Below are 18,700 nucleotides of genomic sequence, written 5' to 3'. Positions count from 1 at the left end.
TGTTCTTCAATGTTGAAGGTTTCATTAGAATTATAATCATATCCCTTTCAATTTTTGAGGCTAAAATTTAATTCAAGCCCTGTCATCTCTTGGCCATAGAGCTGAGCTACCGCTTATTAGCCCACTTCTTGTGTTAGTCTCCAAGACAAAACAGAGCTCACCCGATAAAAACACTACCCTGCGCCGGCTTCCACCACCATCACCGCCACAGCCGCCCCTGACGGTATCCTTCAGACCTCAAGCATTGGTTAATTATCTCCGCCGACCATGAAGTGTTGATTCTCTTCCCCGTTCTTTGGAAATTCAAGAAAAGAACAGAATTGTAATTTTCAACTCTTCAGGTTGGTTTTCTTCACTGCATTCTGGACAGAACATTAATTTATTGTTCCATTTCTGTTGAATTCTTTCTGTTACTAGGAAATATTACTAATTACTTATTGTTTTCTTCATTTTGTCGGCAACCAATCAACAGTCTTTTTATTATGGAAGTGGAAGTGAAACTTCGCCTCCCAGATTCAAATGCCCACCAAAAGCTCTCCGCCGTGCTCTCTCCTTTCCAAGTCAAAACCTTGGCCCAAGAAAACATCTTTTTTGACAGCAAAAACTCCCAACTCACCTCAAATCTCGCTGTTCTCCGCCTCCGCTTCTACAATCTCGATTCACACTGCGTCCTCTCCCTCAAAGCCAGACCCACCATGTCCAACGGCGTGAGCCGCGTGGAGGAGCAGGAAGAGCCCCTGGACCCACAAATTGGACGCATGTGTGTCGCTGAACCATGGCGGCTAAGCACGTTGGAGAGCTCAAATATAATGGGAAGAGTTAGAGAGGAGTTTGGGGTTAAAGAGAATCAAGGGTTTGTATGTTTGGGTGGGTTTAGAAATGTGAGGCAGGTGTTTGACTGGAAAGGGTTAAAGTTGGAGCTTGATGAGACTATTTATGATTTTGGAACTAGTTATGAAATTGAGTGTGAGAGTAAAGAGCCTGAGAGGGATAAGAGATTGATTGAAGGGATGTTGAAGGAGAATGGGATTGAGTTTTCCTACTCTAAGGTTAACAAATTTGCAGTGTTTAGATCAGGGAAGTTGCCCCAGTAAGACAGAAGTGAACTCTGGTTTGTGAATGATATTTTCTGAGTATTGAGTAGTTAATTCATATGTGATAAACTCTTTTTTTGCTTTATTAATGGTGCATTGCAATTTATCTTTGGTTGGTTAACTAATTGTGTCTAAACAACTTCTGCAACTGAATCTGAATGAATCTTTAATTTCTGTTGCTCGTGTTGAATATTTGTATTTGAATTTTCCTGTGTCTGGTTGTTGGAGCATACAAGAAAATGAATTACGTTTTATAGTGCACAAGAATTGTGTAATCAGTTATTTGATTGCTGATAACAAACAGAGCCTGAGGCTGCAAACTTGGTCTTGCAATGGCCTAAGAAATAATTTGTGCAATGGCTGGCGTGATTCTGCATGATACGGGGAATTGCACGCGGCTGGTAAAATAATTTTGTGAATTGGGATCTTGCAAAGTTACTCCTATCGAGTACCCGGAGTAAATTATACAAATAGTCACTAAACTAATTACTGAATTTTACTATGATCTTAAAAAAATAATTTATTATAATTATGTCACTAAATTTGAATTAGATCTAACTATAATGTATTAGGCATAGGTTTTTGTTTGTCATGCATTCTTATAAATTAAGACGGTCTTAAAAGCACCGAGGGTGTTTGGTCTAGTGGTATGATTCTCGCTTTGGGTGCGAGAGGTCCCGAGTTCGATTCTCGGAACGCCCCTTGACGTATTTTTAAGCTAGTTTAGCTTGCCTACGAATTTTCCATGTCTCACTGCTGTCTACTTGTCTTCACTCTGGTACTCTCTATACAAATGACTGGCCTTGTTTGTGTGTTTCAAGTCACAACCAATAGGACTCGTTTTGGTGGTGTTATTTGCCGCAAGCAGTAAGAAAAGGGAGAGGGAAAACTAAGTTCTTTTCCGCACTTTGACAATTGATGTGGCCTAACCGCATGCGTATAGTCGCACAAGTAATGTAGAAAAATTATTATTTTCTCGAAAAATTGTGTTCTAAATTGAATTTTTGATATAAAAATTTACTAATCTAAACTAAATTTAAGCTAAAAAATAATTAAACAACAAGGATTTAAACTAAAAATTAATTAAATGACGAGATTGGAGATTTAATATGTGTATATGCAAATTTAGTGAAGAAATTAAATGAATGGCAAGTATCACTAAAATTACAAGAAATAAATGCAGCAAAATAAAATATGGCAAGAATTAAAGTAATAAGCAATTAAAATTAATAATCAATAATGATAAAAGGGTGACTCCGGAGTTTTGAGTTTCATAGTTAAGCTATTTTGAGATTTTAAATTGATTATCAAAACACATGGAAATCATGAGTTTCAAGAAGATTAATTCTTAAATTATTTGAATACTCTTTCGAGTAAGACAAAAAATACCTTAATTAACTTTAATCCTACTTTTATGAAGTTAAAATTAATTGAGATCCATTAGGTTCCTTAATCAATCTATTAATCCTCTTAATTCTTAGTCTATTTCTAAATCTAAGTTAATTAAATCTAATTTATTGATTATCTCTCACTAAGTTTTTCCCTTTCGGTGCTTCAATCAAGGATTAAGAATAATACTTAATGGGATCCTACACTAAGTATACCATTAGGCATATAAGAAATGGATAAAACCTCATAATACCCATAAAATCTAGATAAATCAACTCAAATCCTAAAAATATCTCAAATTTTACATATCCAACTCCAGAATCTAAGAAGAACTACTCATTACTCATGTTTGATACAATGATTTTAGCAAAATAAGGAAATAAAAGATGAAAAGAGAATTAAAATTGAAGAAACCTAATGAAAGAAGTGTAGAAAATGGTGGAGAAAAAGAAGAATTAGAGCTTCAGATGAAAAATAATGAGGTTGGCAGCTCCTTTTGTCTCTTGCCCTCTCAATCTTTCTTTCCTTTTTCTCCCCCCTGCTGCCCTTTCAAAATGAGTTAATAATGTATTTTATATGCTCTAACATCAACCCTAAAAGCGGACCATAATGGTGTTTGGTGAGGTCATACACGTGTGATAAAATCTTGTCTTTTCAATCAATTAATGAGGAATTGCATGGTTGAAACTGTGCCCATGTAGCATCTTATGCAGAGTCAGAACTGGAAACAATTGGTGAAGACAGGTTTGCATGGTCATGCACGTCCCTATGCATATTTTGGTAAGCTTTATAGAGTTTTCGTGAAGGTGCATAAGCATTTGCATAAGGTATGCGGAAGGTCATGCACATTTCGGCAATATTAGGAGGTTTTCCGGTCAGTTACATAAGCTATTGCATAGTCTATGCATGAGGTCATGCAGATTTTGGCAGAGTTGCAATGCTTCTCCGGTCTCTTGCATGACTATATGAAATACATATATCAACAATCTTATTAAAATGTGAAAATACTTATACATATATAATATAAATATGTACTATTAGTTTAATATTGTAACCAAACGATAGAAAATATTTTCATGAAAAAAATTTTCTTAAAATATAATTTTCTTAGAAAATATTTTTTATATATAAATTATTTTCTGCAAAATAAATAAAGACTTGATATCTTTTAAAGTGTACAAGTTATGTGTCGTTATGCTTAGAATGAGAAAACTAACTATCATCACATTCCGACTTAGAATGAGAACTAGAAGTCTAATTTGAAAGATTAGCACACTTTTAAGGAGCTTTCATCTTTAAACATTTTTCAAAGGGGAATTGAGTCTACTTACCAAATGTCCTACACAGTCTTTACATGGTAAAAATTAAAAGATGTAAGAAAATCGAGACTTATCAATACTGTGTATTATCAGCCAAGACTCCTTAGGTTTATGAATTGAGTAATTATAAGAAATGGAGAATATGATGAACCTTAGGAGCTAAAAAAAATTTGCCTACACCATTGTTTGTAGATAGGCAAGGCAAGCCTTTTCTTGAGGTGAAGCCTTTTGAACTTCAATTTACAGCTTATATCAATTAATAGTCATTTCTCCTTCTGTTCTTCCAGTTTCACCATAGATGATGACTTAAAATAGATTTATGATCAAGTTCAAATCTAAAAATAAAAATAAAAGAGATATTTCACTTTTGATATGACACCAATTTTAGGAAACTCTAGTGGGATCTTGCCAAATAATTATAATGACAAAAGTAGAAACTGCAAGATTTGAGTCTGTTTAAGATTTGCTAATATTGTGTACCGCGAAAGCGTGTAAATTAAAAAAAAATAAATATAAAAAATATTAATATTTATGTGATTCACCTTTTTCATATAAGCTATGTCCACAAGTATACCATATTATACTATCAATAAATAAATAATCCATTATAAATTCAAAATTATACTACTCATTAATTTAATTACATACAAGAGAATTCTTACATTATAACTACTTATAATAAATACATTAGTCAGTCCCTCAGTCTCCTCTAGACATAACTCAATATATTTACTATTTTAACTACATCATAAAGTGTCTTCCACATAGGCAAGAGCTCCCTCGTAAATGGACAAGAATTCATTCCTCTTGAATTCTATTTCCTTTCTCTACCTTAGGTCAAAACCTCTTCCCCTCTATTGAACTGCAACAGGCAAATGCTACTTTCCTCAATAAGTAAAAGCCTTCATCTTCGATGGATGAAAGCCACTTCTTGGCAGTGGGTAAAGCCAAATAATATTTCTATAATAATCTTATTTATAGTGTTAATTATCTTAATCCTAATCTGATTAAGAATCTGACTCAATTTAGTAATAATATTAAAATAAGAGTTCTACTTTACATAGGAAATATACCTCCATTTTATTGAGGAATATTTCTTCTACTCAAATTAAAAAAAGGTCTCTCAAAATCTTACTAGGATTTTGAGTCACAAATCTAACAATCTCTACCTTGACACAAAATCCATTGATCAGTGCATACCTCAAAATCCATCCACCACCTTCAGCTTGCATCATCATTGTTGTGTCTACAACTTCTACATGTTGCAGCAGCTCTATCTTCAACCAAATTCATTGAGATCATCCCCAAGCTCTGATACTAATTGTTGTGCATTGCAAAAGCGTGTAAACTATAAAGAAACAAAACAAATATACAAAATACTAATATATAGGTAGATCATCCTCTCTATATAAGGTTACGTCTATAGACATGCTATCTTCCACTATCAATAAATAAATCATCCATTACAAGTTTAAAGCTATACTACCCATTAATCTAATTACAACTAAGAGAAAGCTTACATCAAAATTACTCATATTAATATATTAATTAGTCTTATTTGTCTCCTTTATACATAACCAAATATATTTACTACTTTAACTACATCACTACTCTTTAACTACATGGGCAAGAGTCTACTCATTAATGAACAAGAATTACTTCTTCTTGAATTCTATACTCTGTCTACCTTAGGTCTACGCCTCTTTTCCTCTATGGGAGTGCAATAGCTAAGTATCACTCTTCTCAATGGGCAAAAGCCTACATCTCCTACATCTTCAACGGGGTGAAAGCCACTCCTTGGCAATGGATAAAGCCAAATAACCTTTCCACAATAATACTAAAATAGAAATTATATATATATATATATATATATATATATATATATATATATATATATATATATATATAAGACTTGGATAGTGATTCTATCTATTCTTGAATTTGTAATTGTTTCTCAATAGTTTGGATGTTTGTAAGGTTTCTTCATTTACCACATCAATGTATGATCAAATGGGTTGAGCTGAAGAAACTGGTGTGTGTGTGTCTATATATATATATATATATATATGAAAGTGTTACGTGAAGGAGGAATTTCAGTATGGTGCATTGAGCTAAGCGAAGAAGTATAAGGGCCTAAATGGCTGTTATGGCTGTTGGAGTTGTTGGAATGGTTACGCAACTGATGACGCGTGTCAAGCTAAGAATTGAGTGGATCCATGTTAGTTAGCATGAGTAGTTAGTAAGCTGTATTTTGTTACTAGTATAGCCAAATGTATTGATGTACTATGTACTTGAATGGTTATCGTGATAATAAAATTCTGGTTGTTGTTTTTGGTCCCAAAATTCCTTTTTTGTGTATCAGTGGTATCAGAGCCACTCGATTCTTGGAGATAGAGGAGGGGATGTGTTCTTTTGAGTGGGAACGAAGGGTTACAGTCATGATGCAAGAACTAGAGCAAAGGCAGGAGACTTTGCAAAAGGAAGCAGAGCAACAACATCAACAAGCTTTGGATGAAATTAAAGCTTTGCTTATTGGTTTAAGCTCGAGGAATATGGAGATTGCAAGTTTTGTGACTCAAGGAGAACCTACAAGAGAAATGGAAGATCCATTAGAGGATTTAAGGAATTTGAAACAAGAATTTACCATGCAAGTTTACATGGATTCTTTCGATCGATTGATGACTGTAGCAGTAATCAAGAATAATGCCAAACCAGCTATCAAATCCGCAACCTTTGTTAATACTTCACTTCTTTCTTCTACTTCATCCAATCTTCAATCTGATTCTCCTAAGCCCATAGTTACTAGGGACCAATTTGGTCTTTTACCAACACCTTTCATTCAGTTACCAAAACTAGCCAGTGTACCTTTAAGATATCTAAGATCTCTTGCTAAGTTGGGGTTTTGAGAGTGAGAAGAGTAATTGAGGAACTATAATTAATCGAAGTTCTTCTATTCATAATGATAATGGCGCAATTTCTGTTCGTAAATCTATTATGGTTTATGAAAGTGGAGCATATGTTCTTATTACTGGAAAACTAAGAAGGAACAAGAAAGAGTTGGTGAGAAAAAATACAAAAATTATGGGATATGTGGTGAGTTTGATTTGGGCGACAATTATTTTTGGTTCTTTTCACATGATTATGTTATCCTAAAAAAAAAAAAATGAGTTTGAGAAATGGAGAAGGCAGAGGAAGAGATTTGATGGGGTGGAGATTGTGCTTTTATTGTTAAAAAAAAGTCAATGTTGTGGCAAAGAGTTATGCAGAAATGAATATCAGTAAGAATTGTTCTTCTCAAGCCGCCTTTCAATGGCACAATTAACAACTATGAATAAAGGGAACTTGAAGGTAGGACAAAACGATAATTCATTCCAACAGTTCCTGGCCATATTCCATGTTCATTGCCTAGTGGTCACTCAGCTTCAATTTTACAGCTCGTTTCCTTCTGTGTTCCTTAAGGGAGGAGAATTGTTACATGAAGGAGGCATTTTAGTACGAGCTGCTGAGCTCAGTAAAGAAGTATAAGGCTCTAAATGGTTGCTATGGCTATTGGAGTTGTTAGAACGGGTTGCGCTAATGATGATGCATGTCAAGCTATAAATGGAGAGGATTCATGTTAGCTAGCATGAGTCGTTAGTAAGCTGTATTTTGTTACTAGCATAGCCAATATATACTAATGTAATGTGCTCTTGAATGGTTATCGTGATAATACAATTCTGGTTGTTTTTTTTAGCCCCAAAATTCCTTTTTTGTGTATCAGAAAGGTAGATCCTTGACCACTTCTTTTTTATTTGGCACTTAATATGACGGTTAGTCCCATTTTTATTAATTTTAGTACAATAAAGTATATAATGGTTCTTTTCTCCTTTATCAGTTTAATTATATTTTTAAATTAGCTATTTCATTAAGCCTTTTTTTAATTAGTTATTCCATTGCTTTAAATTATGATTAATGGGTTACGAATAATCTAATTATACCCATGTAAGTTACAAATTCTTTCATGATTAACCACTTAATGTTTTAATAACTAGCAACTATGATTGAGTATATTACAAATAGAGAGTGACCATTACCTTGAAAATATGGTAGAGTTTGCGAGCATAGAGAATTCAAGGAGCCATAAGAAGGCTATGGCAAATTGTTACAAGTTTCACTTTCAATTTCTTTCACCACTTCCTCTAATCATCATTCTTTATGGTCATCTTACCCAATTCAAGCTAAAATTGTTCTCCATTTTCATGAGATATCAAGATTAGATGATTCATCTTTGAATTTTATAAAATTTTCTATTAATTTGAAGTGTAAAATGCCAAGAATGAAGGCCTAATCATTTTTAAAATTCAAACTTTTGTATGAATTTTCAAATTTAACAAAAATTTTTAATTTTATCAATTTAATTCCCAACCTTTAATATTTATTTTAATTTTAAAAATTAACAAGTGAAAATATAAGAAATCAATAATATAACATGCTGATTAGAATAAAAGAAATATAAAATTTTAATAAAATATAATAAACAAATATTGTTGAGTTAAAAAAATTTCAATTCAACTTAAATTAAAATTGTGAGTAAAATTTTGAATTTTTTGTCATTTGGCCAAGTACTAATTGTAATATTTTAAATATTTACTCATTTCATAATGAATTAATTATAAATATCCTCTTAAACCTCCTAATTTTTTTTTTTTACTTTTTCAAGTTAATCAACTTTTGTTTTCTTTTGTATCCTTATATTTTGCATTTTCAATTCTTTCTTTTATAAGAGGTAACCTTATTTATTATTTACTATCAATTTTTTTTTATTTTTTTATTAACATTATAGGATATATACGGAGCAATATTGTTTCATTCCCAACTCACTCGTGGATCTTAACTAAGGCCACATTGGAACACTAAGCTCTCCCTTGTTTTTACTCAGGTGCCTTTCTTTTTTTATCAATAGATGGGCATACCCAAGGATGGTCCTTCGAGATCCTAGATAGGAAGTGATGTATACATTTGTGTGGGTTATATAGAAATAGTCATAATTTTAAGAATATTTTATTTTTTTAACTCGTATGTGCTTGTGTTTTGTCTATTAAAAAAAATGTATTGTGTCATTCACGTAATTGTGATTCATCTTCCATAATTATTTTTATTTTTTAAAAAAATTATTGTGAATTTTTTACTTTTTATTTTCTTTTCTTTATCCCCATTACTACAGAATTAGTAATTTTTTTTATTAAATTTGTTAAATAAGGATTCAATGTGCACACACTGGAGGCATTTTATAATATATCAACTTAATATTAACACATAAATGTTGAGGAACCCAATAAAATAAAAATATCTAATTTTGATAAATTAAAAGATACAAGTTTTTTTTTTTTTTTTGAGATGAAAGTGATGTCCCAAAATATGTCCAAGAGGGGGGTGAATTGGACTTTAAAAACAATTTTCGGTTCTTGCTCAAAACCTTTGAAAATTGCAGCTAGGTTCAACTAAATTATCTAATGTGAAAAATGAACAATATAGCTCTATTGACAAGTTGACTCAAGTTTGAGCTGTATGCAATCAGTATACTGATGTAACAGACTATATAAGCATTCAGTAAATATATCGATGGCGAATACGTTTTATCACGAGAACTAGAGCAGATACCGGATATCCTATTTGACAAAGACAATGATAACCAAGCGAATATATCGGATATCGCAGATTTTGCGAAACTATTTTTCTCGGATAGCGGCAAGATCAACAAAGATATGATATCAATTTTCATATCAGCAAAAGCATATCATTCATAAAGCTAAATTGCAAAAATGTAAAGAGCAAGGGTTGAGAAAATGAACACTGGAATTTTTATAGTGGTTCGGCTTTAACTAGCCTACATCCACTCTCTCAAAGATCACACTTTGAGTCTTCACTCCACTATTCTTCTCTTTTCAAGGCAAGAGACAAAGCCCTTTACAAATCTTCTCAACAAAGCTTTTACAAGTAGCTTCACACTTCTACCAAGTGTTATCCCAAACACTTATCACAACCAAGCTTCAATAGGTGCTTGAATGACCTCTCACAAATGATAATAATGTGTTGAAAATGTCACTCTCATTCAATGACAAGAGAATCTATAAAGAAGTGTTGAGTAGATAATCCAATGATGAGCAAGATATCAATATGAGCACTTTGAATGAAATATTCAAAGATTTTGAACAGTAGAGAGACTTTCATTAAGTGCAAAATGGCCAAAGGAAGGTGTATTTATAGCTTTGGAACGTTTTTTACCGTTGCAGAACCCATTTGAACGTTACAGATACGAATTTCAAGAAAATAGCCGTTATTTTGTCGTTTTCTGCGATGTTGTGCAGAGTTGAAACAGTTAGCGTACTTGAGAAAATAGCAAACCAGTTAGCATACTAAAATCAGTAGCAAACCAGTTAGCATACCAGGAAAACTTTTCTGCATAACTTTCAAAACTATAAAACTTTACACCAAATCATAGTCAAACACTTTTTAGGCGATGTGATATTTAAAAAGAAAATCTTTTGAGGGATTAAAAATAAGCATCATTGACTTTTACTCCTCAATTCTTTTCACAAGTAATTCTAGAAATTAAAACTAATTTCTATACTAGATGTACCTTCAAATCTGATTTTCAATGCAGCCTTGGAAGGTAACCTTTTCTTCTTTTATCTCTTTTGCTTCGTCTTGTGTTATCCTTAGAATGTCATCTTTTCTTCATAAGGACCAATCCATCATAAAATCCTTTTGTCCTTTTTCTTTGAAATACACAACACTTAAAACAATGTTAGTTTGATTCTAGTTGAGTTTTGGTATCATCAAAATCTATGCTCCTTTGAGCTTGTGGGGTCAACAATCTCCCCCTTTTTGATGATGACAAAACTCAATTGAATCACCAAGTAAATGTCAATAAGTGTGAGTATGTGTATGAATGTGTATGTGAGAATAACTCCCCCTATGTATGTGCTTATATCAACAATTAATCACAAATAACTCCCCCTTAATAATTTCAATAAAACATCCATAAGCATTTTCTTAAGGAGTCAAGTGTGACTAAATATACTAACTAAATATGCACAATATACACACTAATCACAAACTGTATATATCATTCACAAGTGATATCAACAATATGCACACCATAAAATTATATCAACAATATACTATTCACAAACTATATCAACCATGAGTAATCACAAACTATATCAACCACAAGTAATATCAACAAGATTACTCATTCATTACTTTTCTCCCCCTTTTTGTCAGCATCAAAAGAATATGGGAGAAATCATGCATGTCAAAATTCAGTCTAAGTGCAGTGAATAAACAGTTAAAACAGTAACTGATATAGCATACTAGTTTAAAGTTCAGAAAAATCAAAAGTAGCAGACTAAGTAGCAAACTAACAGACAGACTGTTAGACAAAATTCAATTAAAATTCAGTTCATCCTTTCAGCCTAGAACTTCTTCTGATTGGTTTTGGAGCACCCATTTTCAGCTTTTTGGGCTTGATAGGTTTGTCACTCAAAGTTTGAAGAATTGCAGCAGCCAATTCAGTTCCGGGTGTCAAAGGAACAATAGGCCCAGCTGCTAACTCAGTAGTACCAGACTCAGCTGCAGACTTTTTGCCAGTTTTAGTCTTTTTGCCAGTGGGTTTACCAGTTTCCTCTTTCTGTTTGCGTCTTTGTTCTTGTTGAGCTGTTTTGCCCTTTCCTTTTGCAGGAGCAGCAGGAGCAGGTGTCTCAGGTTCTGCTTCAGACTCTGAGTCACTCATATCTTTCCCACTACCATCTTTGCTTCCTCCATTACCATTTTCATCAGAATCATCATCATCTTTTTCTGCTTCAGCTTTTTCCTCTTCTTCCTTTTCTTCCTCTTCCTCTTCTGTTTCTTCTTCTTCTTCTATTTCTTTCTCTTTCTCCTTTTTTTTTTACTTTCTCGGCTAGAGGAACAGAACCAGTAGCAACCTTACTGGTTTCTCCAGCCTCAGTGGTTGAGATACCCAAATGGACTTTGATTTTAAACAACTCTTCAACAATTTTGTACATCAACATCAAAGATCCATCAACTTTAGAGTCTAAAGCATTCATAAGAATGGTTTGAAAACTTCTAAACTTTTGTAGCTCTCCAAGTTCCATCTCAACAAATTCTCTCAAATTGTTTACTTCCTCCAAAATACCTTCAACATTTAAAGTGCCACTTGCACTATCTTTGGAGCTAGCACCTTGCTCAAATCTAAGCTTTCTACCATCATCATCTTTTTGCAAGCTAGTGATTGGAATCATATTGGTTCTAAGTTTCTCAGATTCCAAAGGTATCCCAAAGTCTCTAAATAGACCATTTAGAAGATGAGCGTAGGGTAGCTTATAAGGTGGCTTCCATTTCATGATTTGTTTCAGCATAAAATAAGCAAGATTAAACTCAATTTGGTTCACTATATGCCAAATTATGCAGAGGTCAAGGGTACTCAAATAATTGGGACTGCCGGTTCTAGGATTCAACACATAAATAATAAAACTATGCAGAATTTTAATGTGTTGATGAGCATGAGTAATGCTTGTCTTATCCTTCACTTCTCCTTTAAACACTTCACCCTCAAAATCCCTTTTGTTGAACCCACCAACAGCAAAAACATCTTTGTGGGAGCAGATTTTGTTTCCACTATTTGGAATTCCTAGGGCTTTAGCTAATCTAGCTACTGTCACTTCATAAATTGTCCCTTTCATTCTCACCTTAAAGGACTCATCTTTTTCAGAATCATCAACCCTCAAATTTTTATAGAATTCTTGCACTAAGTCCACATACACTCCTTCAGTATCAGAACACAGTTTATCCCATTTTTGATACTCAAATAAAGATTGCAAAGGAACGGAAATTTCAACAAAGGCAGGCCAGTGAATATACCTTGGCTCATGAATAGCCCTCTCCATACGCACAACTGGAGCTTTTGAAATCTTCTTCTTTTTAGATCCTTTTTCTGGGACTGGCTCACTGGTTCTTTTCTTTGATGTTTCTTTTGGCTTACCAATTACCAGAGGAGCATCCTTTTGTGGAGGTGGTGACGCAGGGACACTGGCGTCAGTTGAGTCTGAGGATGAATATGTGGTGATTTTGGCTTTCCCTTTTCCTTTGTCTCGTGCCATAACCAATCTTAGAAATAAATTAGGCCGAAATGACAGAGAGAACTGAGATTGTAAAATAAGTGATGTGAGCAGCCAATATATATATATATTTATATATATAATCAATTTAAGCATATCAACATTCATTTTTCACAACAGAGCGCAATGACAAAATAGAACAGACAGCAAAAAAAAATATTAGAGTTCTTATAAATCCATAGCTGTCGAGTTAATATTATGTATCATATTTTACGAAACGTTAATGCCCAAAAATTAACAACAGAGCGCTAAAACTGAACAAACAACAGAGGGCAATAAAAAATCAGCATATTACGAAAGCAGAGCAAACAGACAAGAACAAATCAAAAAAAATATCAACATATTACGAAAGCAGAACGCACAGGCATAGACGAATATGAAACACGATTTCGTTAAAGGTTTAAACTTTATACCTGAATACACTGGAACAGAGAGTGCGAATCGACAAGAAAAATAACCAAAACCAAATGATTTCTTTCGGCAGATTTAACGGAAACGGAAAAACTTTTGGGGATTTTCTTTCTGTAAATAATCGATTTAATCGATTCACTGTCAAAGGTTTTCGGAAGAGTTTACGAACGATGAAGGGAGACGAACGCTTGAAGTGGTGCGACCGAAACGGGTTAGCAGGTGAAAAGAAAAAGCGGCCGTTCGGGTTAGGAAAGCGAGGCGACGGAAAGAAGGGTTTTGAATTTTAAAAGCGAAAGACACAATCGTAGGTTTTGCGGGGAATAGGTAGCGTGTAGCGAGAGGAAGGGCGAGAAAGGCGATGGTTCGTAAGAAAAATTTTAATCCCGCGCAAATCAAAGTGTTAAAAAGTCCATTTTGCCCTTAAATACATAATGATGCAATACTTTAAGTAGAGGGGTATCTAAGTCATATGGGCTTTAAGCATGCAGAATAGGCGCTTAAAAAAAAAAATTTTAGAACAATCAGACCTGATTCCCAGTTTGCCAACGAAAAAGTAGGAGCAGTGGTAAAGCGTTTAGCAAACAAGAAAATTAGCAAACGGATTAGTATGCCACTGAGAGCAAATTCTGCGATTCATCGCTCATATCGATATAATCCAGAATTTTTCAAATTACACCAAAAATATCAGAATGCATTTTCAACACTGCAAATCAACATATATCACTTCATTTTCATATGGAAACATGAGAATACATCAAAATTTAATCAAAAGCATCAATCATACCAAGTTCTCTTCTTATTTTGCAAAAAGTTTCCTCACTAAGTGGCTTTGTGAAAATGTCGATAATTTTTTTTTGAAGGGACAAATTCGATTTGAATATCACCATTTTGAACATGATCCCTAATGAAATGATGTCTAATTTCAATATGCTTGCTTCTAGAGTGTTGAACAGGATTTTTTGATAGGTTTATAGCACTAGTATTGTCACATCTTATGGGAATGTGATCAAATTTAATTTCAAAGTCTTCAAGCTGTTGTTTCATCCACAAAATTTGTGCAACACAACTTCCAATGCAATATATTCAACTTCTGCAGAGAAAGTGCAATGAAGTTTGCTTTTTTGTGCCATGAAACTAATGCATGACCTAAAATTGACAAGTTCCGAAGTGCTTTTTCTATCCAATCTACTACCAAAGAAAATCTGAATCACTATAACCAATAAGATCAAATGATTCACATTTTGGATACCACAAGCCAATATTGTGAGTGCCAATGAGGTATTTAAAAATTCTCTTAACTGCTACAAAATGAGATTCTTTTGGACATGACTGAAATCTTGCACATAAATATACACTAAAATGAATATCTGGTCTAGATGCTGTCAAGTAGAGTAAAGAACCAATCATACCTCTATAAAATTTGTTATCTACCTCTTTGCCTTTTTCATCTTTCTCCAATTTAATTGTTGAGCTCATGGGAGTTCCAACACTCTTCATATCCTCCATTTTGAACTTCTTTAGCATATCCTTTATATACTTGGACTGATTTATAAAAATTCCATCTTTCATTTGCTTAATTTGCAATCCAAGAAAGAAAGTAAGTTCACCCATCATACTCATTTCAAATTCACTTTTCATCATGTTGGAAAATTTCTTACAAAGAGAATGGTTAGTAGCACCAAAAATAATATCATCTACATAAATTTGCACAATAAGCATGTCTTTTCCCATTTTCTTAATGAAAAGAGTAGTGTCTACTTTTCCTCTTTTAAAATCATTTTGAAGCAAGAATTTACTAAGTCTCTCATACCATGCTCTAGGAGCTTGCTTTAAACCATAGAGAGCTTTAGTAAGCTTATAAACATGATTTGGAAAGTGAGGGTCTTCAAAACTAGGAGGTTGAGCTACATAAACTTCTTCATCAATATATCCATTTAAAAATGCACTTTTAACATCCATTTGATAAAGCATGAAATTCTTAAAACAAGCAAATGCACACAACATTCTAATAGCTTCAATTCTAGCAACCGGAGCAAAGGTTTCATCAAAATCAATACCTTCCTCTTGGTTGTATCCTTGAGCTACTAGTCTAGCTTTATTTCTAACTACATGTCCTTTTTCATCCATCTTATTCCTAAATACCCATTTAGTTCCAATAACAGTATGCTTTTTAGGTTTAGGAACAAGTGTCCAAACTTTATTTCTTTCAAATTGATTTAATTCCTCTTGCATAGCAAAAAGCCAATTTTCATCATTTTGAGCATCATCATATGTTTTGGGTTCAAATTGAGAAACAAAAGCAACATTACCAAAGTATCTTCTAAGTTGAGCTCTTGTCATCATTCTTTGTGATGGACTATCAAGAATGTCATCTTTGGAATGATTTCTATGATACCTCCATTCTTGTGGAATATCTTGATGTTGAGGTTCCTCAATTTGTAGTTCTTCCACATTTGGTTGGGAGTCATCTTGAATTTCAACATTTGTGGAGCAAGGGAGTTCATCTTCTTTGTCATTTTGATCATCCTCCACTTGTTCTTTTGATTCAAGCTCATCATTATTTGAATTCTTTGAATTTAGAATCTGCTCAAATTCATCATCACAAGAATCTTTCCTTTGCAAGGAAGTGTTAGCATCATCAAAAAGTATATGCATTGATTCTTCCATGGTCAATGTTTTTCTATTGAAAATCCTATATGCTTTGCTATTTGTTGAATACCCTAGAAATATTCCTTCACAAGATTTAGCATCAAATTTCTTGAGATTGCTGTCTTTGTTATTCAAAATGTAACATTTGCAACCAAAGACATGAAAATATGCAATATTGGGTTTTCTTCCTTTCCATAGTTCATAAGGAGTTTTCTTTAAAATAGCTCTAATGGAAACTCTGTTCAAAATATAGCATGCTGTATTTACAGCTTCTGCCCAGAAATATTTTGGTAAACTGTTTTCATTCAACATTGTTCTTGCCATTTCTTGCAAAGATCTATTTTTCCTTTCAACAACTCCATTTTGTTGTGGAGTTCTAGGGGCTGAAAATGTATGATAAATACCATTTTGAGAGCAGAAATTTTCAAACAAATTATTCTCAAATTCTTTTCCATGATCACTCCTCAAAGATGTAATGCAATATCCTTTTTCATTTTGAGTTCTTTTGCAAAAGGCTTCAAATATATCAAAGGTTTCATCTTTATGAGCAAGAAAGAAAGTCCATGTGAATCTTGAAAAATCATCAACAATTACAAATGCATATGCCTTGCCTCCTAGACTTCTAGGTGTGATTGGACCAAAAAGATCAAGATGCAACAATTCCAATGGTCTAGACGTAGTTACAACATTTTTTGATTTAAAAGATGATTTTGTATGCTTACCAAGTGCACAAGCTTTACATTGAAATTCTTTTTCAAATCTTAACTTTGGAAGTCCTCTAACAAGGTTCTTTCTAGAAAGTTTAGCAAGAGTACTCATGCTAGCATGTCCTAATTTTCTATGCCATAACCATGCACTATCATGTGAAGTCATAAAGCATGTTTCACAATTTTCTTCAAGACTTGTTAAATCAAGTAGGTAAATATTATCTATTCTAGCACCAGCAAACATAACATTATTTCCATGAATCTCACAATGTGTAGAAGTAAAAACCACTTTAAAACCATTATCACATAGTTGACTAACACTTAAAAGATTATACTTTAATCCTTGAACTAATGCAACATTCTCAATGCAAGGATTTTTACCAATAGTTCCACATCCAACAATTTTAGCTTTACTTTTATCACCAAATTTCACATAACCTTCTTCTTTCAAGGTAAGAGAGGAAAACTTGCCTTTATTTCCTGTCATGTGCCTAGAGCAGCCACTATCAATGTACCAATGTTCATTTCCAAAGATACTCCTTAGGCAGACCTGAAATCAATTAACTGTTCTTAGGTACCCAAGCAACTTTGGGTCCTTGAATGTTAGTAACATTAGGTAGGGTTCCTTTAGGCACCCATACTTTCTTTGCCTTAAAGGTTCCTTTCCTAATAGGACAAGCATTAATCATATGACCTCTATGATTACAATAGAAGCATGTAATACTCGGTTGAGAAAAGGATGTAGCTTTAACAAAAAATTGTTTGTATTTTCCATACTTCATAAATCCATCATATCCAATTCCAGATTTTTCATTTGTAAATCTTTGATTCCCAAGAAGTATATCAAGTGTTTCTTTTCCTTTTGTAAATTTAGATAAATCTCTTGTCAAAGATTCAACTTTTTCCTCAAGAATTTTGTTTTTCTCAAGAAGTTGTTCACATACTTCTTTTGATCTTTGAAGCTCATCATTAACTTCCTTAAATAATTTCATTTGAGATTTATAAAATTCATTTTCCTTTGAAACCATACTCAATGAAATATTTTCTGATCTTAAAGCACAATTTTCATGAACTAAAATTTTGCATTTCTTTTAAAAGTTCTATACTTATCATATGTCTTCACAAATGCAAGTTCTAATTCATCAACATTAGAAAGTTCAAGATTTACCTCATTTTCACTATCTTCGATGTGTGAGCTTTCACCTTTTTCTTCAATTGCCATCATACAAGTGTTTGCAGCCTCTTTGTCACTTGTTTCATCATTTGATGAAGAATCACTGTCACTCCAAGTTGCTGCCATTGCCTTTTTGCTTTTGTCCTTTCTAAACTTATTTTTCTTCTTCAATGTAGGACATTTTGGCTTAATGTGGCCTGGTTTGTTACACTCATAACAAACTATTTCACTTGAATGATTTGGAGTCTTTGGAGCATATTTCTTTGTGAACTTCTTGTATTTGCTTCCACCTTTTCTAAATGCTCTTTTGAATCTTTTGACTATCATAGCCATATCTTCATCATCATCACTTGAAGCACTTGAATCATCACTTGAATTAGCTTTAAGAGCAACATTTTTCTTTTTCTCATCTACTTTTTCGGATATAAAAGCTATGCCTTTCTTTTTCTTTTGATCACCTTCATTCTCATCTTTCTTGTAAATCATCTCATGTGCAATGAGAGAACCAATCAGCTCATCATAGGTGTATTTTCTGAAATCCTTGGTGTCTTGAATAACGAGTTTTTGCTTCCCACGTCTTTGGAAGAGACCTCAGAATTTTCTTTACAAGTTCTTGTTCTTCGAATCTCTTTCCAAGAGCTTTAAGTAGATTTACAAGGTCAGTAAATCTGGTACTCATTTCAGCAATGGTTTCACCAGATTTCATCTCAAATAATTCATAATCACGGATGAGGAGGTTTGCCTTTGACTCTTTTACCACATCAGTTCCTTCATATGTGACTTCTAGTTTGTCCCA

At 33.2% G+C, this 18,700-nt stretch overlaps 1 protein-coding gene and 1 non-coding gene across 2 annotated transcripts; both read left to right on the top strand.

Annotated features, from left to right (window-relative positions):
- On the top strand, positions 1-1,215 carry LOC110639668 (triphosphate tunnel metalloenzyme 3). Its single transcript, XM_021790707.2, has 2 exons — positions 1-341; positions 473-1,215. Exon 2 carries the CDS (start codon positions 483-485, stop codon positions 1,092-1,094), a length of 612 nt encoding a protein of 203 aa, XP_021646399.2. The 5' UTR covers positions 1-341; positions 473-482; the 3' UTR covers positions 1,095-1,215.
- Positions 1,216-1,724: 509 nt separating this feature from the next.
- On the top strand, positions 1,725-1,796 carry TRNAP-UGG (transfer RNA proline (anticodon UGG)). The gene has a single exon. It is a non-coding gene; the product is annotated as a tRNA-Pro (tRNA).
- The last annotated feature ends 16,904 nt before the right edge of the window (positions 1,797-18,700 follow it).

The sequence above is a fragment of the Hevea brasiliensis genome, chromosome 1 (genome assembly GCF_030052815.1).
Source record: "Hevea brasiliensis isolate MT/VB/25A 57/8 chromosome 1, ASM3005281v1, whole genome shotgun sequence".
NCBI lineage: Eukaryota > Viridiplantae > Streptophyta > Magnoliopsida > Malpighiales > Euphorbiaceae > Hevea > Hevea brasiliensis.
Note: the sequence above shows the minus strand (reverse complement) of the source record. Positions and strands in the feature narration are given on the sequence as shown.

Coding starts and splice junctions, on each gene's coding strand:
- LOC110639668 (XM_021790707.2), top strand. CDS start 483: ATGGAAGTGGAAGTGAAACTTCGCCTCCCAGATTCAAATGCCCACCAA.